Source organism: Triturus cristatus, chromosome 5_1 (genome assembly GCF_964204655.1).
Source record: "Triturus cristatus chromosome 5_1, aTriCri1.1, whole genome shotgun sequence".
Lineage (NCBI taxonomy): Eukaryota > Metazoa > Chordata > Amphibia > Caudata > Salamandridae > Triturus > Triturus cristatus.
The window spans coordinates 940,948,881-940,966,303 of NC_140587.1; the positions used below are offsets into that span (position 1 = coordinate 940,948,881).

Here is a 17,423-nt window from a genome sequence, read left to right on the forward strand (position 1 = left end):
CCATACATTACTTTTATCTTTCCCTTCAATTGTTTAACATTTATCCTCAAATTTCTTTGGATATATTTACTGGTTTTATCTGAATCTCATCTTCATTTTGACTCCTTCTCATCTCTTCCCCCCTTCTCATCACTTTGTCTTCCTTTCTTTAGAGAACTTTCTCCAATATCCAGGTTTCGTTCTTCTATTTATGCCTGTCTACCCTCTTTGATTTCTCACTATCTGCCCATCTTGACCTAATTTCAATATGTCTTGCTACTCTGCATGTGCCTCGCTCTACCGCGCGCTCTGTCCTTCTGACCTTCACATCCTATTCACCTTACATCAAGCTAAATGATGCAAGATCAAATCACTTTTCTGCCATTCATTGTTCTTTCTCTATTCTTCATTAACTTCTTTGTATTCATGCTTCTGGCATCTCTTTTGTTTCTTTCTCACCTAACATTGCTAATATGATAAACTTTATTAATCTTTTTCAATCAGTTCCTGTTAGACGGCGACCTCAGAGGAGCCCGGAAAGGGGGTCCTGACTACCCTGAGACCCACCCTCAAAGTATCGTAGCCGGGCACTGGCGGGAGACTCCCCAGGGGGAGGAATCTCGCAGCTAGGATCGTACTTCTGGCGCCACACGACACAGAGTAATCACACCGGTTATTCTCAGAAACAATCTTTATCAAGTAGGCTATCACGGTAAATATGTACACGGTGTGCACGGGTTCAAGAGTCTCGGAAAGGTAGGGGGGTAGCGGGACAGTCTTTGGCAAAAGTTCAAGCAGGGACGTATCCGGCGCACAGCTCACAATCCTCGAGCCGGGGGATACGGGGTCGAGCCGGGGGATACGGGGTCGTAGTCGGGGTCCGGCGGGGCCGTGAGAATCTGGGGGAGCCGCGAGTCACTCAGCGGGCTCAGGTACAGGTTCGGAGATGTTACGATCTTCCAGGAGCCGCGAGTCACTCAGCAGGCTTAGGCGCAAGTTCAGAGATGTTACGATCTTTCAGGAGCCGCGAGTCACTCAGCAGGCTAGGCGCAAGTTCAGAGATGTTACGATCTTTCAGGAGCCGCGAGTCACTCAGCAGGCTAGGCGCAAGTTCAGAGATGTTACGATCTTTCGGGAGCCGCGAGTCACTCAGCAGGCTAGGCGCAAGTTCAGAGATGTTACGATCTTTCAGGAGCCGCGAGTCACTCAGCAGGCTAGGCGCAAGTTCAGAGATGTTACGATCTTTCAGGAGCCGCGAGTCACTCAGCAGGCTAGGCGCAAGTTCAGAGATGTTACGATCTTTCGGGAGCCGCGAGTCACTCAGCAGGCTAGGCGCAAGTTCAGAGATGTTACGATCTTTCAGGAGCCGCGAGTCACTCAGCAGGCTAGGCGCAAGTTCAGAGATGTTACGATCTTTCAGGAGCCGCGAGTCACTCAGCAGGCTAGGCGCAAGTTCGGAGATGTTACGATCTTTCAGGAGCCGCGAGTCACTCAGCAGGCTTACGTTGTTCCAGCGTCGAATCTGCCGGACCGGCCCGGAGCACCCCTTGTTATAGGTCGACCCCTCTTTGATGTCCGGGGTCGGTGGAGGCAGGGGTCTTGTCACCTGGGGGTCGCTTGTCGGGGTTTCCTGCTATTGTCTTTTGATCTCGTTCAGGGCCGGGCCGGGAGGAGTCCCAGACACCCAGCAGGCGTGGAGCCAGCTCTCAGGGAGGCCGGAGGGCCGATCGAAACCCATCGTCCCAGGGGAGTCCAGAGGTGCGATAGAAACTGCTCCTCCCTCTCTCATCCCCCGGGAAGTGTGATGTCCTCCAGCCGGAGTGGCGCCTCTAGGCCAGGGTCGCGCTGGGGCCGGGCGGCCATCTTGACGCATGAAGTGGGCATGCGGGCCCGGGGTGGCCGAAAGGAGGGAGGCCATGGACGGGGATGTCCGGGCCGGGTGCGGGTGTTCTGGTAGGAGGGACCGGCTGGGCCGGGTGGTTGGGGCGGCAGGTACCAGGTTTCGGTGGTGCGGGTGCACGGAGGGCCGTTCTGCGAGGCCGGGTCCAACACGCGTCCCCCCCAGCTGAAAGCCGGAGAGAACTGCCCATCATCTTGGGGGGTTCTCTTCGCTGAGGCGGAAGAACCGGGAGAGGCCGTCAGCGTTGGCGTGGTCCGTGCCAGGGCGGTGTTCTACGGTGAAATCCATCCCCTGGAGGGAGATTGACCACCGCAGTAGCTTGGGGTTTTCTCCTCGCATCTGCATGAGCCACCGCAAGGGCCGATGGTCAGTTTGGACTCTGAAATGCGTGCCGAACAGGTAGGGTCGTAGCTTCTTGAGTGCCCAGACCACGGCAAAGGCTTCGCGCTCTATGGTGCTCCACCTCTGCTCTCGGGGCAGCAGCCGCCGACTGAGGAAGGCGACGGGCTGGTCTAGGCCTTGGTCATTCACTTGGGACAGGACGGCCCCAATGCCATGTTCGGAGGCATCGGTCTGGACTAGGAACTCCTTGGCATAGTCGGGAGCCTGGAGGACGGGAGCAGTGCACATGGCCTTTTTTAGAGCATCGAAAGCCTCTTGGCAGGCAGCCGTCCACTGCACCTTCTTTGGCTGTTTTTTAGATGTGAGTTCGGTGAGAGGGCCGACCAGGCTGCCATATCCCCGAATGAAGCGTCGGTAGTATCCTGTGAGTCCCAGGAAGGCTCGGACCTCCGTCTGGGTGATGGGTGGTTCCCAGGCCAGGATGGCGTCGATCTTTGGTTGTAGAGGGGCTACCTGGCCGCTCCCGACCCGGTGCCCCAGGTAGACTACGGAGCCTTGCCCGATCTGGCACTTGCTAGCTTTTACTGTGAGGCCTGCCTGGCGCAGGGCGGTTAGCACCCTCCGGAGGTGCTGGAGATGCTCACTCCACTCCGAACTGAAGACGGCGATATCGTCTAGATATGCCGCGCTGAACTGTTCCAACCCGGCCAGGACCCTATTCACCAGTCGCTGGAAAGTGGCCGGGGCATTTTTCATCCCGAAGGGCATCACGCGGAAGCGGTAGTGCCCGTCGGGGGTGGAGAAAGCGGACCGCTCCTTGGCTCCTTCGGTGAGCGCAATCTGCCAGTATCCGCAGGTGAGGTCGAATGTGCTGAGGAACCGAGCTGCCCCTAGTCGGTCAATGAGTTCGTCGGCTCGTGGAATGGGGTGGGCATCGGCTCGGGTAACGTCATTGAGCCCCCGGTAATCCACGCAGAATCGGAGCTCGGGGGCGACACCGGGGGCCGCTGCCTTCGGGACCAGGACCACGGGGCTGGCCCAGGGACTGTCAGAGGGCTCAATCACCCCCAGGGTCAGCATCTTCGAGACCTCATCTTGAATGCAGGCCCGGACCCGGTCAGGAACCCGGTAGGCTCGGTGTCTCACCGGCGGGCTGTCCCCGGTGTCCACGTCATGAACACACCAGTTGGTGACCCGGGGGGTCAGAGAGAAGAGGTCGGCAAATTGTCTTAGGAGCTGGCGGCAGTCCGCTTGTTGTTGGGCCGTGAGGGCTGGGGAAAGGTTCACTTCCTCCACGGAGCCATCCTGCTCCTTGACACACAGGAGGTCCGGGAGGGGATCCGACTCATCTTCGGCCCCGTCATCGGTGGCCAGCAGGAGGCTCAGTTCTGTCCGCACGAAGTGAGGCTTGAGTCGGTTCACATGCAGGACCCGGAGGGGGTCCCGGGGCGACTGGACGTCCACCAAGTACGTAACTGGACTCTTTCGCTCCACCACCTTGTACGGCCCAGTCCATCGGTCCTGGAGGGCGCCAGGCTTCACGGGGGCCATGACCCACACCTGCTGGCCCGGCTGGAACTCAACCAGAGTGGCATTCTGGTCGTACCAGCGTTTCATCTCTTCTTGACTCGCCTCCAGGTTGGCCTCGGCCAGTTCTCGGAACTTCCTGGTCTGGTTCCGGAGGGCCAAGACGTATTGGAACACATCTCGGGGGGTGGTCTGGGGTGCCGCCTCCCACTCTTCCTTTACCAAACTGAGGGGACCTCGGACGGGGTGCCCATAGAGTAACTCAAACGGACTGAATCCTAGGGACTTCTGGGGGACCTCTCTATACGCGAACAATAGGCAAGGGAGCAGGACGTCCCACTTCCGCCGGAGGGGTTCGTCTAGGCCAGCGATCATCCCTTTCAAGGTCCTATTAAATCTTTCTACTAGGCCGTTCCCTTGGGGATGGTACGGGGTGGTGAACTTATAGGACACCCCACATTGTTGCCACAGGGACGTCATATACTTTGAGATAAAATTAGTGCCGCGATCGCTCACGACCTCGCGGGGAAACCCCACCCTGGAAAAGATCCCCATCAGGGCCCGGCCCACCACAGGGGCCGTAATGGTGCGCAGGGGGATAGCCTCTGGGTAGCGGGTGGCGTGGTCCACTAGGACCAAGATGAAACGGTGGCCTTGGGAGGTGGGGGGGTCCAGTGGTCCCACGATGTCGATCCCGACTCGTTCGAAGGGGGTACTGACGACCGGGAAGGGTTGGAGGGGAGCCTGGAGTTTCCCTCCACTCTTTCCACTAGCCTGGCACGTGGGGCAGGACTTGCAATGGGCCTCTACCGCTGCTCTCATCTTAGGCCAGTAAAAATGGGTCACAAGACGGTTGTACGTCTTGTCCTGTCCCAGGTGACCGGCGAGGGGGACGTCGTGGGCTAAACCCAGGAGGAAACCTCGGAAGCGGAGGGGTACCACCAGTACCCGTCCCGATCCCAGCTCCACCGACTTCTGCTCACTGTACAGGATGCTATTCTCCCAATAGATTCGGTGCGTCCCGGTCTGGTCACCTGCGGCTTGGCCCTCGGCTTGGCGCCGCAGCCCGACCAGGGACGGACAAGTGGCTTGCTCCCTGCAAAACTCCTCCCGAGTGGGTCCGCCCTCGTGGCGCCATTGGGCCAACTCGGGTAGATCGCCTAACTCAGGGACTGGGTCCGGGTCGGATGGTGTGGGTTCATCGCTAGCGACGGACCCTTCTGATGGGGGGACGGAAGGACCCTCGGCGGGGACTGTTCTGATCTCTTCGATCGGGGTGCTCTCGACCTCCCTCTGGGGAGTGAGTCGGGCGGACATAGATCGGGTGGTGGCGCACACCCACTCGGGGAGTCCCATCATTCCCAGGTGGGCCTTACGCTCTACGTGCTTCCATGGGGAACTCTCTAGGTCGTTCCCTAAAAGGCAGTCGACCGGCTGGGAGGTTCTTACGGCCACCTTGAGTTTGCCTATCACCCCTCCCCACTCAAATGGCACCAGGGCTACCTGGCACATGCTCTCTCTATTGTCTGCGGATATCACAGGGCAAAAGACGTTGGGGAGGATCTGCTCTTCGGGGACTAGGTGCCTGAGGACACCGGTGATACTGGCCCCGGTGTCTCGCAGGGCCTCTACTTGGTGGCCATTGATTTTGACAAGCTGCCCATACTTCTGGGTGTTGGAGGGGAGGAGGCTACCAGGGATCATCTCCCTATCTCCCAGGGATACTAGGGCCATTGCTGCGGGTTCCCACTCTTCGGCTTCCTCTACCCCCTCCCCCAGGGCTACGCTGGCTATCTGTCTCGTCGGGGGGACTTGGGGGGCCATGGGGCACTCTGGGTCATTGGCGTAGTGCCCGGGTTTCTGGCAGCGAAAACATGTGACGGTCACCCGGTGTCCCCGTTTCCCAGGGGGCCCGGTTACTGGTGGAGGGGGCGCCGGGAAAGGTGGAGGTGGTGTCTTCGGGGGGCTAGGCTGGGACTCTCTCGGCCCTCCCTGGTTCCCTCCTCCTCTCTGGCGGGGTGGTCCCTGACTGGTTCGGGGGTACTCTCCTACCATGCCCCGGGAGACCCGGGTGTTGGTCCAGCGGTCGGCCTCCACAGCCAGCTTCCGGGGATCTGTGAGCTTACTGTCCAGCAGATGCTGACGTAGTTCTACGAAGCAGTTCGCAGCTAGATGTTCCCACAACATGAGATCAGTGAGTTCGGCCAGGGTGGTGACCTTGCTGCCCTTGGTCCACCCATCGAAGGCCCGACTGAAAAAGTTTACATATTCCACCCATGTGGTGCCCGGGATCTTCCTGCAGTCCCGGAACCGCTGACGGTACATTTCTGGGGTGAGGCCGTATCTTGTGAGTAGAGCCTCTTTCATGTGGCTGTAGGAGGTCTGCAGGGAGAGGGGTAGGTCGAGCAGGGTGTCCCTTCCTTCGCTCAGAAACCGCCCCCACAACCCCGCCCCCCAGTCCTTCTCCGGGATCCGATGGGAGGTCATGGCGACCTCGTAGGCCCGAAACCATTGCTGAATGTCATCGTTTTTATAATATTCCTTGACCACATCCTTCGGGATGTGGACCTTCTGTTCCGCTGGGGAGACCGTCTCTCGGTTACTTGGGGGCCTCCCTTCCTCGTTTCGGGCCTTGAGCTCGAGTTCCTTTAAGCTGCGTTCGTGCTCCAGCTGGAGCTTCCTTCCTTCGTGCTCCCGTTGGAGCTTTTTCTCCTCCAGTTCGCCTTGTACACGCATTTGTTCTACCGCTAGTTTTTTTTCCGCTAACTTCAGCTCGCCCTCAATTTTGAGTTTGGCCAGCTCTAGTTCATGATTGCGGCTTCGCTCTCTGTCCGCGAGTTCTTCTGGGGAGAAGCCCCCGTCTGGTACGCCTCCTCGCACCTGATTGCTGCTGCTTTCACTTTGGGGAGGTTCGGTTTCGTCGGGGCGCTCCCCCGTGCCTTCCGGGCGGGAGGCCCCGGTCTCCACCCAAGTTTTCAGTGCTTTCTGCAAATCTTCCTTCGTGTTGAGACCAGTGGTAGCGATTTTAAGTTCTTTGCAAAACTGCTTCAGCTCCTTGTGTGTATATTCTTCTAGATGCTCCACCTGGAACACCCTGTTGGCGTTGGTTTCTGCGGGGCTCATGGCGCTTCCTTCTGCCATCCTTGTCGGTGGTGCGTCCGTTGTTCACGGTACGATCTCTAGGTGATGGGCCCGAATCCCGTCGCTTGCCACCAATGTTAGACGGCGACCTCAGAGGAGCCCGGAAAGGGGGTCCTGACTACCCTGAGACCCACCCTCAAAGTATCGTAGCCGGGCACTGGCGGGAGACTCCCCAGGGGGAGGAATCTCGCAGCTAGGATCGTACTTCTGGCGCCACACGACACAGAGTAATCACACCGGTTATTCTCAGAAACAATCTTTATCAAGTAGGCTATCACGGTAAATATGTACACGGTGTGCACGGGTTCAAGAGTCTCGGAAAGGTAGGGGGGTAGCGGGACAGTCTTTGGCAAAAGTTCAAGCAGGGACGTATCCGGCGCACAGCTCACAATCCTCGAGCCGGGGGATACGGGGTCGTAGTCGGGGTCCGGCGGGGCCGTGAGAATCTGGGGGAGCCGCGAGTCACTCAGCGGGCTCAGGTACAGGTTCGGAGATGTTACGATCTTCCAGGAGCCGCGAGTCACTCAGCAGGCTTAGGCGCAAGTTCAGAGATGTTACGATCTTTCAGGAGCCGCGAGTCACTCAGCAGGCTAGGCGCAAGTTCAGAGATGTTACGATCTTTCAGGAGCCGCGAGTCACTCAGCAGGCTAGGCGCAAGTTCAGAGATGTTACGATCTTTCGGGAGCCGCGAGTCACTCAGCAGGCTAGGCGCAAGTTCAGAGATGTTACGATCTTTCAGGAGCCGCGAGTCACTCAGCAGGCTAGGCGCAAGTTCAGAGATGTTACGATCTTTCAGGAGCCGCGAGTCACTCAGCAGGCTAGGCGCAAGTTCAGAGATGTTACGATCTTTCGGGAGCCGCGAGTCACTCAGCAGGCTAGGCGCAAGTTCAGAGATGTTACGATCTTTCAGGAGCCGCGAGTCACTCAGCAGGCTAGGCGCAAGTTCAGAGATGTTACGATCTTTCAGGAGCCGCGAGTCACTCAGCAGGCTAGGCGCAAGTTCGGAGATGTTACGATCTTTCAGGAGCCGCGAGTCACTCAGCAGGCTTACGTTGTTCCAGCGTCGAATCTGCCGGACCGGCCCGGAGCACCCCTTGTTATAGGTCGACCCCTCTTTGATGTCCGGGGTCGGTGGAGGCAGGGGTCTTGTCACCTGGGGGTCGCTTGTCGGGGTTTCCTGCTATTGTCTTTTGATCTCGTTCAGGGCCGGGCCGGGAGGAGTCCCAGACACCCAGCAGGCGTGGAGCCAGCTCTCAGGGAGGCCGGAGGGCCGATCGAAACCCATCGTCCCAGGGGAGTCCAGAGGTGCGATAGAAACTGCTCCTCCCTCTCTCATCCCCCGGGAAGTGTCATGTCCTCCAGCCGGAGTGGCGCCTCTAAGCCAGGGTCGCGCTGGGGCCGGGCGGCCATCTTGACGCATGAAGTGGGCATGCGGGCCCGGGGTGGCCGAAAGGAGGGAGGCCATGGACGGGGATGTCCGGGCCGGGTGCGGGTGTTCTGGTAGGAGGGACCGGCTGGGCCGGGTGGTTGGGGCGGCAGGTACCAGGTTTCGGTGGTGCGGGTGCACGGAGGGCCGTTCTGCGAGGCCGGGTCCAACAGTTCCCCTTCTCACCCTTGTGCTTTCACCTATGCATTCCACTTTATCCTCATCCACTTCTATTTCTGACTGTGAATTCCATCTTTGGCTTATCAGGGTTAATTTGACTGTCACTACTTCTGAGGCCATTCCCCCTTCCCGTATTTTTCCTGTTTATCTTTACTTGCCATTCTACCTTGTCTGACTCTCCAAACTTGATCTCTCCTACCTATCCATTCCCATTTCTTTCAAGCATTCTAACATTCTTTTCATTCTTATATTACGCTCTTGACCTTTCTTCTCTTTTCAACCAATCACGTGCCGATCTTTGCTCTCCAAATGACTGGGGCCTTTAGTCTTTAATCTTGATTCTAGCTGTAATTTTCAGCCTGGCTTTTATTCTACTCAGTGAGAAGAAACTTCTAATCTGTCAGCCGCTAACACTTTAACACCTGCTCACAAGTCAGAACCACACTCTCTTCATATTCCTCTTCACCTTTCTGTTGCCTTTGACACAGTGACTCACTTTATTCTTTGCTCCACTTTCTCAGTTTACATTGAAGTTTCTTTTTTTGTCCTCTCTTGTATTTTTATTATCCATTCGGCCATACTAAGTCGATATATCCAACAGAACTGTTTTGAAAGTCTTTTCTACTTCAGTTTGGTGTTCCTCTCTGTGGTCTGCCCTTTGTCTACTTGCATGCCACCTATCCTCTCACATGCATTATTTCTTGTCTGCCTGCTCTGCTACATCTATGTAGAGTACTCACCAATCTTTGATACCTTATTTTTTGTCTCTCTATGTGCCTGTTCAAAATAATGTCAGCAAGTCATCTTGTTTCTGCTTTTTTTTTATGCTTGTTTGGGTTCTGTCCTTATTCACTTATTTAGGCAACACTTTACATCTGCATTATTTCCTCTTTTGAACTTTAGTTCCACTTCTTACTCTTATTTTAATGCTAGTCTTTACTTTCTTTCTTTTGACGCTACTGGCTGACTACGCACTCACTCCATCTAGCCCATCTAAGTCAGAAATGTAGTTCCTTCTTGTTCTGCTTGCTTTTTGTTGATTGCATATTATTTACACCGCCTCTCTTCCACTTTAATCTGTTGCATCCAAAATATACTGTACTTTTAATCATTGTAGTAAAGGAGCTAATAAGCTGTGATTTTTTCAAGAGCAGTTTGGCTCCTTTGAATTACACAGGACACAACATCAATATATAAATATATGTGAAATAATTACAAAAAGTACTGAGCATGAGTTAAGCATCCATGAGTTCTTTATCATACACCTATCTGCCCCTTTGTTTATCTATGCACCATCCATGTTTGCCTGCATGTGTGTTGTCTGTATCTGTATTTGTATGTACGTGTGTTTGGTTTATGTGCCTGTTGTTACGAGGGTGAGATATGTTTGTTGTCTGACCATTGGTGCTTTCATATGCGGGAGAGGGAGATCGCTTATGAGAACATAAATGTAATGTAGAAATTAAATAAACTGTAATGACAGTAAGTAAACACTTTTGTAAAGGCTGCCTCATAGTGACAATGTGTTATATAGGGGTGGTTTCAAGGTAGTCTGTGTTTCCTACCTCTCTTGCTGCATAGTTATGAATAAGCTTTTCTTATTTCATCTAGGTCAAGACTGAATATGTGAAAAGGAAAGGGTCAGTCACAGTTGACACACAAGAATCAACTGCAGTCAATGCCATTGGCGACGGCAACACCCTGGATGTAGAAGGAAAGCTTTTCCTTGGAGGTCTGCCATCGAACTACACCATCAAGAAGTTAGGAATTGTAAGTGGGCTTTGGGAAAATTTAGATGCAAAGTTCATAATGTATATTTCTGATGATGGGGAGAGCTATACCGAATTTGCCAATAACTGCAGTAATGCATAATCTGCTATTTTAATGAGGTCACACAGTATTGATCAATCACTTCTACTCCAAAGTAGTAACAATTGAGGTATCGCTGCAAAGGAAGTTTATCTTTTTTTATTTTAAATATAGATTTTTAATGGACCCTTTCACAGAGGCATTCATCACAAAGAATTGATTTGCCCAGACTCACTGAAGGAATAGCTGATTTGTGATTGGCTAAAAAAAACACAACACACTTTGTTATCAAATTTGCTAACATTTGTTTTTTTCCTGGTAGCTTGATTACCATATGCGTTTACATTGCATAAATCATAAATACACTTAACAGAGAAAACTGCAGAGAACATGTAGTATTTTATCAAGAATTTAAGAAATTGCTATGAAGTGTAATTTATTAAATGCTAGTTTCTCTAAAATTAATAGTGATGTTTTTTCTGAGAGTTGATGACTTTCTTTATATTTTTTAAATCAGAAACACAGTCTTTCACAAACATATGACATAGAATAGTGAACAATAAAACATGAGATCCATGAAATATTTAAATTCGCTGCATTTAGTGGGAAAACGAGTCGTCGCATGTGAAGCTCATCTTTATATAGACATCCATGAAATGAGATGGATGGGGTAGTCAGAACATGGGTCTGCCTTTTAATTTGATCTTGACCAGAATGTAGCAACACATAGGACGATAGGACGATTATGGATTCAGGAATAATCCATCACCCCCACCCAATTGAGGCTTCCTTCTTTCCAGTGCTGCAACATCCCAGTTATTGAGTGCAGACTACGTCAAGGTAATATGTGGCAAGTGGATGTGGTAAATAACCAGTGGTTAATTTGCGAAAAAATAAGCACCAGGGCTGTCATCAGGAGGCAGATTGCACCAGCCCATTGCTCCTATTAGTACCACCCATAACAGAGCTAACTTCTAACCATGAAACGCTACAAGTGGGGAGAGGATGTGGCATAATGGACAAAGTTGCCAACTTTGAAGCTGGGGAACCAGGTTGAGTCATGACGTAGGCTCAACATCCTGTGATTTTGAGCAAATCACTTAATCTTCCCTGTCTACAAAAAACAAATGTTTCCTTAACTGGTGCTCATGCAAAGCGCTCCAATACCTTTGGGTCGAGTTCGCACTAAAACACCGGTGTTGATGATTAAGTGACGGTGCCAAGCACTGGAAGCCACTGGCTCAAATTGAGCACTGGAAAAACTAATGATTGAAGGACATTCAAGATTAAGTGCACTGTCTCCTGGTGAAACAGTAAATGCTAACCTAATGCATCAAGATGTTTTTTTTTTGCAGCTAGTTCAGTTAAGATAGTCGTTGCTCCAAAACCTGAAACAGTTAGTTTGGCATCTAGTCAGGGCCTTAAAGGTAAGTGGTGTTATTGCATCACAAGTATGGTTATACTACCTTTCATCATAAGAAATCCGTTTCGGTTCGCACCGGCAAAAATCAATCGTGCACTCATTAAACCTAAATTTGGATGTGGAAAAAAATGCAGATAAACGATTAATATATTATTTCAGCTTTATGACTCATTTAAGGGAATATGATGAGCTGCTACAATAATGCAATAGCCTGACCTTGTTTTGACTGCAAATGATCTGACAACCTCAATATGACCGGCTTTGTGTGTGTGCTTTTTGTTGACTCCCACCCATTCATTGGTAGGACCTCAAACCCTTCTGGCACTCATCGATACTACCAGAGGAAAGGTTTCCGTCAGAAACATTATTTCATAAGTACCTTCTTCAGAATCTTGTTTCAGAGAAGGTCTGTTTTGGAATTTTCCCTGCAGTTTGTTGCTCTCCAGATCATTGTTGCAGGGTTAGTTATTATCATGTGCATTGATGGTTCTGTGTTCACTTTCTAGGTCTCAAACAGCATGGTTTCCTGCATTGGCAATGTGACAATTAACTCCAAGCTGTTGGATATACAAACCCCACTTTCAAAGGCCTTTGTGGATAAATGTTACGTGACAGTGCAAGAAGGCACTTTCTTTGACGGAAGTGGACATGCTGCCCTGGGTAAATATTTATTGTTAATGGTACAAGTGATACCTCATGATCGGTTTATCCCTGAATTTGATTTAGGGGGGAGCTATTGCTTTGTTGTGCTTTTGATAGAGTTGCCTTTGGGGTGCATGCACAATTGTGTACTATGTTTATTTGGAAATAATTGTATTCATTACAAATAATCCTATCAGGTAGATTCTGTTTTAGACTATAAATTAAAGGCTGATGCTAGATAGGTATTTTGTGGCTAGATTTAGATAATGAAAAACTCTACAAACAAGCTGTTTTGAGCTTGAAGGCGTAGCAACCCATGTTTTACATTTGAGCTGATTTTATAAAGTTTGGATCAGGTGAAAGGTCAGCATACGTCATTTTAGCTGATCTGTGTAAAATAGTGAAATCGTAAATACGGTAGGCATTTTACAACCCTCCATATGTAACGCATAAAAAGTAAGAGATATTAGGAGGCATAGCTACATATTTCTGTTTAAAAAAAATCAATAGGGTACATAATGTGAGTTACATATACAATGTTTTTTCAATTATACTCAGCTAAAGACGGTTACAAAGTGCGATCGGATGTAAACATCTCTTTAGAGTTCCGCACAACGGCCTTGAATGGAGTCCTCGTTGGAATCAGCAGTGCTAAAGTTGATGCTGTGGGAATTGAAATTGTCAATGGCAAGGTTAGTGTTGTATACGTTACAAAACAGGAGTTTTAAGAAAAAGATGAGTGAAATTGCATGTGTGTCAAGGAAATGTTTGCAGCCAAACGATGTTAAATACTTGATTTGGGCACTAGCTTATATGGTAATTATGATAAAGAACAGGGTTGGACCATAACAAAGCCACGTTATTTTCTTAAAAGGGCAAATCATTTTGGGCCAGATGTATGACCATTCCATTTTGCGGGTCGCAAATTGCAATGTTTTGAGATTCGCAATTTGCAACTCGCAAAATGGAATGGGGTTGCTAAAGACCTCCCTCATTAATAATAACGAGGTAGTCGCAATCTGCGACCCCATAGGAATCTCACATATCACATGGATGGTGGCCTGCTGGGGACAGCAGGCCACCATGTCTGTGTTTGCTTTTTAAGCACAGCAACTTTTTGTGTTTCAAGTGCATTCTGTTTCTCTTAAAAGAAAACGGGATGTGTTTAAAAGACAAAAATGAAAAGTTTTCTTTTAATTTTCTAAGAGCAGGCAGTGATCCATGGGACCACTGCCTGGTCTTAAAAAATATTTTCGCATACATTCACTAAGGGGTTTGCAACTGGCTTACCAACTACTTGAAACATTTGATAACTGTGATTGTTTTGCCGCCGCATTTGTGGTCGCAAAACAATCGTACATACCAGTGCAACTCGTTATTAGGAGGGAACGCCCTTAGCATACCCCTCCCTAACAGCAACTCGCAAACCCTATTTTGCAAGTCGGCAATAGGTTACCTGCTCGCAAAATAGGGTTTGTACATACCACAACCCTTTTTAGCGGTCGCAAACGGGCTGATTTCCTGTTTCCGACTACTGAAAAAGGGACGTACATCTGGCCTTTTGTTTCGAAAACCTTTGAGATTTGATTTTCGGCATGCCCAACGTGTTGGAACCATCTTTATATTGTTTATTTCTACCACTGGGTTATTCTCTGAGTATGACTGCAACTGATCTTCAGCATAAGGCGCTACCTCATACTAGTCATAATTTGGGACAGTTTTTCCCAAAAATCACCAACAAACTTAAGTCGATTGAAAATACATATGTATTGTCAATTTTTTGTTGTAGAAGCTGAGTTGCTCTTAGGACGAGGAGTATACTCTATTACATTCAATTGGAGAAAGCTGTTGTAAGGAGCAATGCACTCTTTGGGGCAGATTTACAAGGAACTGACGCATCTGCATAGATGCGTCAGTTTCCTTACGTCAGCACCGAATGTCCTTGCGTCACTATGGATGCACTGTATTTACAATACAGTGCTCCATGGCGCAAGGATTAACAGATGCGTCAGATAATTTGACACATCTGTTGGCGCATAAGTGACGCATTTCTGGAGTTGCTGATGAAAGTGACGCAGCTCCAGCAATGCGCCACAACAGATGGGTGAGTCCCATTCAAAAAGCCCTGCGTCATTCCTCACGCCTGCTCTGAGCAGGGGTAGGAATTATGACGCAGTGAAGGCATACAGTGACGCAGTGAAATCTTGTAGATTTTACTGCATTTGTTCTACATGGCTTTTTATGTGGGAACGCCCACCCTGCATCTATTATACCGAATGCAGGTATAAAGTGAGGCAGGGCTTTACAACGTGACTCATCTCCCTAGATGCGTCGCGTTGTAAATGGGTCGCAACATTTACGCCACGGCTGCGTCACAAAAGTGACGCAACAGCGGCGCAAAAGTCACACAAGGGGCTTGTAAATCTGCCCTTTTGGGTTTAGAATATTCTAGAGACTATCCACACTCTGGGCTGTCTTAGCTTAAAGGGTACTAGCATCCTGTGCTCTTGTTTTTAGAATCCGGTTTTAATAGTTCGATTTCACACCTGTAAATAAATGTCCTCTCTTTTTTTAAGTTAAAACTCTGAATAGAAAGTGCTTGCTTTTGGTTGCATTATTTAGTGTGTCGTACTGCATCTGAGGTTTTGAAGTGTGAATCTTTCTGTATTCACATGGTGCACTTTACTTTGCCGCCCAGAACTGTCTCTGTTTTCTTCTCTAATTTTTTTTTTAACGTGTGTCATTGTTGACCATTTGGTGTTATGCCACTTCTCAAGAAGTCCTACACTGACTGCTTCTCTTTGGTACTTGCACAGTTTCACATCCCCAAATGATGTACCTACAGTTGGAGGGAAATATTATTTCATACCTTTGGATAATGGTGGTGAAACAGGTTACTGCCCAATAACCATTTACTCCTACATGGCGCTTAGAAAAGCCCATGTAATGTCCATTTATATTAACTGCTTGCAATTGGTGGTGACTGCTCGAGGAATCCTTCTTAAGAGTTGACACTGCAGGATTGGATTGCTACATTTCAACTGGTGTGAGTACACTTGTCTAAAGAAAAGGTCTAAAGGCTGAGTTCAACTTTTGCACAAAAGAGTGAGTAACATTTTCTTTCATTCAAAAGCAGTAAAGGTGCCACAGAGCACAATAGTCTTCTTTCATAGCCATTATAATTTCATGGCTTGCTAGCACTAATAAGGCCGGTACTTGACCGCCTCTTGTACAACAGTGTTGTCACTTGCAAGTGGGCTGAAAAACTCATAAATAGACCCGACAACCTAGTGAGAGCAGGAGACCCATTCAAGACCCTATCAAATAAAATATATATCCATTTAAAAAAAAAATGCTCTTAAACACTCTTTAAGAATCTACCAAGCTGTCACGAAATTTTCCCTGAGAGAGAGTGACATTGTGAGGATTGTTTTTTTCCCATCTTTGTGTGGTAAACTTTCAAAGGGATTAAATGATGTAACAATGGTGAATAACAGGGGCTCCTGCTTTGCCCCATACATGCCATTTTTATTATTTTGTGCACTCTCTCCTTCCAAAATGCACATAGCTAAAAGGAAAGGGAATTGGCCACTATCACAGGTCTCACATGAATATTGCAGTGGGATTCCTGCACGCAGAACACTAAACGGCAGCAGTGTGCAAGGTGCTTGAATCCGAAGCTCCTCAGTTTGCAAACCAATTGTTGCATACAACATTCTTCTTCCTGCATCCCTCTGAATTCTTGATTTGGTAGGAATCTCAATTTGCTTTCGAGACAAGAATTACGTGTGCCGTGTGATGGTAACCAACATAATGAAAACGCACAACTTGTAATTCCTCAAATCACAATGAAATTAAAAGGCAGTCTCTAATGAGGGGCCTTACAATTTTACGCTCACATGATAATGTTACAGAAATATTTATCAGTTATTTTTTCCCAGAGTATTATTCTTATTAGAGTGGCATAATCTTGCACTTGCTAATTTGTTTTTGTTTTTCAATGTCTATGTAGGTTTTGTTCCATGTAAACAACGGAGCAGGCAGAATAACAACTACATATGAACCAAAGCAAACCAGCGCCTTGTGTGATGGAAAATGGCACAAACTTCAAGCAAACAAGAGCAAACACCACAACATAATCATTGTTGATGGTAACTTAGTGAAGTCGGAGAATCCCCATACGCAGTCTACCTCAGCAGATACAAACAATCCGATTTATGTTGGAGGCTATCCTGGTATGTATCCCACTGTTTTCTAGCAGGAATTGACAAATCAGTAGCTCTTGTAAAAGCAAAAGTGGTAACTGAAATAGAAATTCAGCTTTATGTGTTACACAAATTCCTATGCCTGAGTTACTATTATGCTAAGTCAAGACCTTCAATAGCAAATTACTGAAACAGTATTCCAATAAACTGTCATGAGGCTCCGGTAGTCTTTGGCCAATCCTAGTGTCATTCCTATGACTGGAAGACTCATAGTCCTGGCTATATATGTCTCATGTATGCCACAACTTTGAGTGCCAGTACTTTTTGTAAATTAAAGCATTGCAGAAAAGTCTTGTGCATGCTTTTCACAAAATCGAATGAACACAGCATACAATGATTTTGGGGTAGGCCTAATTACTAAGTTTCAGACCCATAGTGCTATGTGTAGGAAAGTGCCACTTTTTGACATGGTCACTCCGACTGTGATGCCTTTTTGACAGAAAGTGCACTGGGTAATGCTATCCAGGTCCAGATCTCTTTCTCTAAAACTGTACGATTGTTCCCTCAATTGGCAATACATTTGGCTCCACTGTAAGTCCTTAGTAAATGGTACCCAGGTACCTAGGACCTGGGAGCTAAAGAGGGTCCCTAAGGGCTGCAGCATTGTATTGGTCCGCCCTAAGGCACCCATCACCTAACTCATGCAGACTGCCTTTACAGGCTGCGTGTTTTGGTGCAGACAAAGGTGAAAACACGAGATGGCACACATAACAGTATGCCATGCCTGCAGGCAATGCATACAGTATATGTAGGTCACCCAAACAGCAGGCCGTATATCTTGAAGGCAGG

At 49.0% G+C, this 17,423-nt stretch overlaps 1 protein-coding gene across 3 annotated transcripts in view; it reads left to right on the plus strand.

Annotated features, from left to right (window-relative positions):
• Nucleotides 1-17,423, plus strand: part of LAMA1 (laminin subunit alpha 1) — a 692,815-nt gene that overhangs the window by 658,148 nt on the left and 17,244 nt on the right. For all 3 annotated transcript variants that reach the window (XM_085605997.1, XM_085606000.1, XM_085605998.1), the window contains 4 exons: nt 10,107-10,265; nt 12,234-12,387; nt 12,928-13,061; nt 16,382-16,604. In XM_085605997.1, coding sequence (XP_085462123.1) covers nt 10,107-10,265; nt 12,234-12,387; nt 12,928-13,061; nt 16,382-16,604 — 670 coding nt within the window. The remainder of the gene's footprint in view (nt 1-10,106; nt 10,266-12,233; nt 12,388-12,927; nt 13,062-16,381; nt 16,605-17,423) is intronic.